Genomic DNA, 4,679 nt, shown 5'->3' with positions numbered 1-4,679 from the left:
TCTCAGTACTACTGGACTTTAGAACGACTATAACCTAGTACGCGGGTTAGCGTCCTAAAACTGAGTACCGTTTTTCACACAGAGACGAAGTTTTATTGTCGCAAACACGGCCCTAGGCGCAGACACATCCTCGAGACAGTGTTTGAAGTTGTGCCGTCGCGTGTCCCTCCAATCTCGGCTCTGTCGACCTAATCGTGGTCTTTACTTCAGAAAGAAACAAACTTTCTTCTCGTTTCCCGAAAAGAACTACCTTTTGTACGAGGAGCGAGCAGAGGACTAAGGGACCGTATCTAATAAGCTAACCCTGCTCACGGCCGGAAAAGGCGTCAAAGAATTATTGTCCGCGAGACAGTCTACGCAAGACTTGTTTGAGTGCCGTGGACTCACAGAAAGATGGTAGTTTCCAGTGTCTCCTGTCCAACCAGTAAGGGGACGTGTTATTCGTCACCCGACCTAGACGTCCCCCGACTATACCTGCAGCTAGTTATTCAGTACTACCTTTACGAGTCCACTACAGACCGAGTAAACTTTTCCAAAAGGGTCTCCACCCCCTTCATGAGTCTAAACCATTCCAACTCATTTTACTCTCATGAGTCAACAACATGAACTCATTTTAATCTTCATGAGTCTACAACATGAACTCATTCTTAATCCTTCATGAGTCCCTACAACCATGAACTCATTTTAATCTTCAATGAGTCCTACAATATGAACTCATTTTCCTCTTCACGTCGGTTCATGAAACGTGCATGAATCACGGGTCGTTGAATCACGGGGGTACCTTGTTTTCATTTGTCTAGCGGCAAGTGGGTGGCTTATTCAAGGGACTCCCTTCTAATGCGTTTAATTCGGGGCGACTGTAGTTAATTTACTTTAATTTACTTTAATTTTCAAATAAATATATGCGGGTTTTAGTGTTTTAGGATAAACCAGGAGGTCTCCCGAAGTTGTTCAGTTGTTTGTGTTAACCGTTACATTTTGTTACATTTTTGTTGTTTGCATTAATCTAGTTACCACTTTTATGGTTTAAATTTTTCCTTGTATTGTGTTACTTGTGTTTATGTCAAGCTCATTTTATTTATGTTAAGGTATTTTGCTTCCCAGGACTCCTACAAATTTTCCCCAAATTTTGGGTTCAGATTGCCGGGCGGGTGTGATGTCGAAGCTGTCGAGTTTTTGCCACAGGTTGTGCAGACGGGTAAGTCGAAACTACCCCACTTCGCAGTGCAACGGTAGCGAAAAGCCGGGCTTCGACTTTAACACCCATCCGCTATCGCCAGCCCGCAGAGGCGGCCGGCAGAGCGCCCGACGTCTTCAACTTGGTAACAAGTAACCATCCGGTCGCCGGTCGCGTTAGTTTACGCGGCCGGAAGACTCTTTTTAGACTCCGTCGAGTTCGCGGATCCGGTTTACGTTTGCCGCAGATTCGACCCTCTCTATAGGGGCGCGCAAGTTAAACGATATAAGTTTTTTTCTAACCTCCTCTTTGATTAATAAGCCGGGGCAGCTCGTTTAGTCGGTCCAAAACATACCTGTCTGCGTGGGGAGGGAAGGGTGGGCGATGGCCCTATGGTTTGCGCCTCCTTGGGTCCGTACCTCCCTCCACCGTCTCGTCTCCGCAACTTTGACCATCCCAAAAGCGGGAAAAACCTCTCCAAATATTAGGTCAAATGAAGCAAAATTGTAACCGATAACCGAAACATTACACGCCCCCCGCCCTTGTAAAGTACACTACTAACAACCAGCGGCCCACCGACGCTTAATTTTAGCGGCGTTCGAAGTCTGTTGCTGGTCGGAGGTTTCTAAAAGAAACTTTCCGACATTTCACAGCCTGCCCCGGGGGGCAATCGACATCGCGACACCGTATTTTTCCTTTCAGTAAGGAAGAAGAAGACGAAACCCAAATCCGACCCGTCCTGCGTTTGTACTTCACGTCACCACCGCTAAGCTAAAGGTGGCTAATCTTAGGCTATAAAGCAAGGTCACATGACTTACAACCAGTCTCACGGCATTTCGTGTTGTAATCACAAAATTAATCTTGACCCGTGATCACCAACACGATTTCCCCATTTTTTTCGTGTCACACAGAACAATTTTAAAAGCAATGTAAATAATAACAAATTAGAAGAAAAAAAAAGATTACAAAAAATACAGATTTCCGTATTCTGAAGCTCTCAGCTCCATTTATTTTCCTCGCGCACAGCAACAAAATAAAAGGGTTAGGCTTAGGGTAAGATATTGAGTAAGAAAATGTTTTTATGAACCCCACAGCTTCCGGTCTTCCAAGACCCGACCGGACCAAAAGACGTGGTGCAGGCACGAAACACACGACCAATAGAAATACATTGCTTTTAAAATCTTTCTGTGTGACACGAAAAAAATGAGAAAATGGTGTTGGTGAACACGAATCAATAGATTACATGTCGTGACTATAACACGAAATGCCGTGAGACTGGGGTGTGTGTTAACGTCAGACCTTACTTCAGGCTAACAACCAAAAACACATTCAGAAACGACTGAAGAGGAAGTGCTGAAAGGCTGGATAATGTTCAGGTCTTACATCTCACCGCTCTTTCCTCAAATCCTAACCATTCGAGGTCATTGCCTTACCCCAACCATCTCATTAGGATCGAGCAAACAATAATACTACAGTATCTCCTCTGAAGGCAGCAGATGCTCCGGGCCTGTCCTGACATGTCTGCAGCCTTTAATAGCTCCACAAACACATGCCTCACCCCGTGGGAGGACCATAGAAACTCACAGTGTCATTCCCCTAAACTGGCTGTGGAGGAAATTCCACACCACAACAACCTGTTTGTTGAGAAATGAACAAATGATAGAAGCTTAGAGCAAAGTTTTGTTCTTTAATAAAGTCAAAAAAGTTAATCTATTTCAGCTGAAAGGACAGAATCTAGCACAAGCCAATAATTACTAGATCTGACCTCATGCAACAGAACATACAAACACTTTATACTCAGAATGAAGGAAAGGGGAAGGTCTCAGCAAGAACATTTACATACATGGTCATTAAAAAGCTAATATTAATCCTAACAATGGTCGAAGAGACAGCCGTCTGTTTGTTCTAAGGAAGTGAGAATTAGAAGCTAGACGTGAATTCAAACCATAATCAAACCAGAGAAGTAAGTTATAGACTTAATGATACATTTACTCAGTTTAGCTTCTTAAGCGAGCGTAAATGGAAAGGGATGTGTGTGTTCTTCAGAGAAGCATCACGGTGGAAGCAGTGGAGGGCGTGTGTTGAACTCTTTAAACACTTGCATCATGTGAATCTGCAGGAGGAAGCCTGCTGGGTGGAGGTGGAGAACTCCCCCGTGGTGTGCTTCTGTTGCAGAGCGTTACATCAGCGTTAAACACGCCTGACTGCTCCACACGTTACAGGATCACTGCTGAGGGAAAACCTTCTGTCGTCCGTCAAAGAGTCCAAGGGAGGGCGGCCATGTTGAGTCACTTTGTGTGTGTGTTGTTTCACGGCAGATAAGACACTCGTTGTTAATATTCAAGAGTCAAGTCTTTAGTCTTTAGCGTATAAAGTACCGTTGCTAGGATTTTTTGGAAACATTTGACACTGAGGGAAGTACACAATAACCCGTGATCAGAGGTGGGAGAAGTACTCAGATCTTGTACTTGAGTAAAAGTAGAAGTACTCAGATCTTGTACTTGAGTGAAAGTAGAAGTACTCAGATCTTGTACTTGAGTAAAAGTAGAAGTACACAGATCTTGTACTTCAGTAAAAGTAGAAGTTGTTAGCAGATTTAGACTTAAACCTTTTGTCTCCTGCAGCAGAAAGGTGAATAATCTCAATCGTTNGTCTTCACCAACGCCTAGTTCTTTTAAGTTGAGGCTAAAAACACTACTTTTTACAGCTGCTTACCCAGAAGCCTTTGAACTTGTTTTAGCACCTAGTGTATTTATACACTAGGTGCTAAAACAAGTTCAAAGGCTTCTGGGTAAGCAGCTGTAAAAAGTAGTGTTTTTAGCCTCAACTTAAAAGAACTAGGCGTTGGTGAAGACTTGAAGTACTTTAAATAACTTTTCTTGTGTTTTCACTATAAGAGCAAAGACTGATGCGGTCTTGTAAATCAGTGTAGGAAAAATAACCTGCTCATTTTAAACAGCTTTACCTTTTCTCTTCTTCTCTTGTTTCCCATACGTGGCAAACCTAGATCTACGAATATGTTGTGAAGCAGAATAGATGAGGAATGCTTAACTCCAAATGCTGCACAGTGTGGTATAAAAATAATAGAAATCCATTTTTATTTGGATGTATCTTTGAGGCACAGAATGCAGTTTGAAGATAATGCTGCAGGATTGATAAAAGGCAGCAAATATTGAATTTGTTTTTTATCCGTCTTAAACAGTGTGCTCTTTCAACACAGCCTCACGGCATTTTGTGCTATAACGAAATGAATCTATTGATTTGTGTTCACCAACAAGATTTCGACATTTTTTTCGTGTCAGACAGAACTATTTTAAAAGCAATTTAAATAATAGCAAATTGGAAGGAAAAACAGATTTTAAAAAAAAATACAGATTTCAGTATTCTGACACAGAACGATTTTAGAAGCAATGTATTTCTATTGGTCGTATGTTTCGTGCCTGCACCACGTCTTTTTGTCCGGTCGGGTCTTGGAAGACCGGAAGCTGTGGGGTTCATAAAA

The 4,679-nt window shown here is 42.5% G+C and overlaps 1 protein-coding gene across 1 annotated transcript in view; it reads left to right on the top strand.

The window, feature by feature from the left end:
- ryr2b (ryanodine receptor 2b (cardiac)) overlaps window positions 1–4,679 on the top strand; it is a 192,107-nt gene that overhangs the window by 83,433 nt on the left and 103,995 nt on the right. Inside the window, 1 exon segment of the mRNA XM_010793548.1 lies at window positions 1,140–1,198. Within this exon segment, the coding sequence (XP_010791850.1) occupies window positions 1,140–1,198 (59 nt within the window).

Source organism: Notothenia coriiceps, unplaced genomic scaffold (assembly GCF_000735185.1).
Source record: "Notothenia coriiceps isolate Sejong01 unplaced genomic scaffold, NC01 NC01_scaffold00001922, whole genome shotgun sequence".
Lineage (NCBI taxonomy): Eukaryota > Metazoa > Chordata > Actinopteri > Perciformes > Nototheniidae > Notothenia > Notothenia coriiceps.
This window is presented reverse-complemented; position numbering and strand designations above follow the sequence as displayed.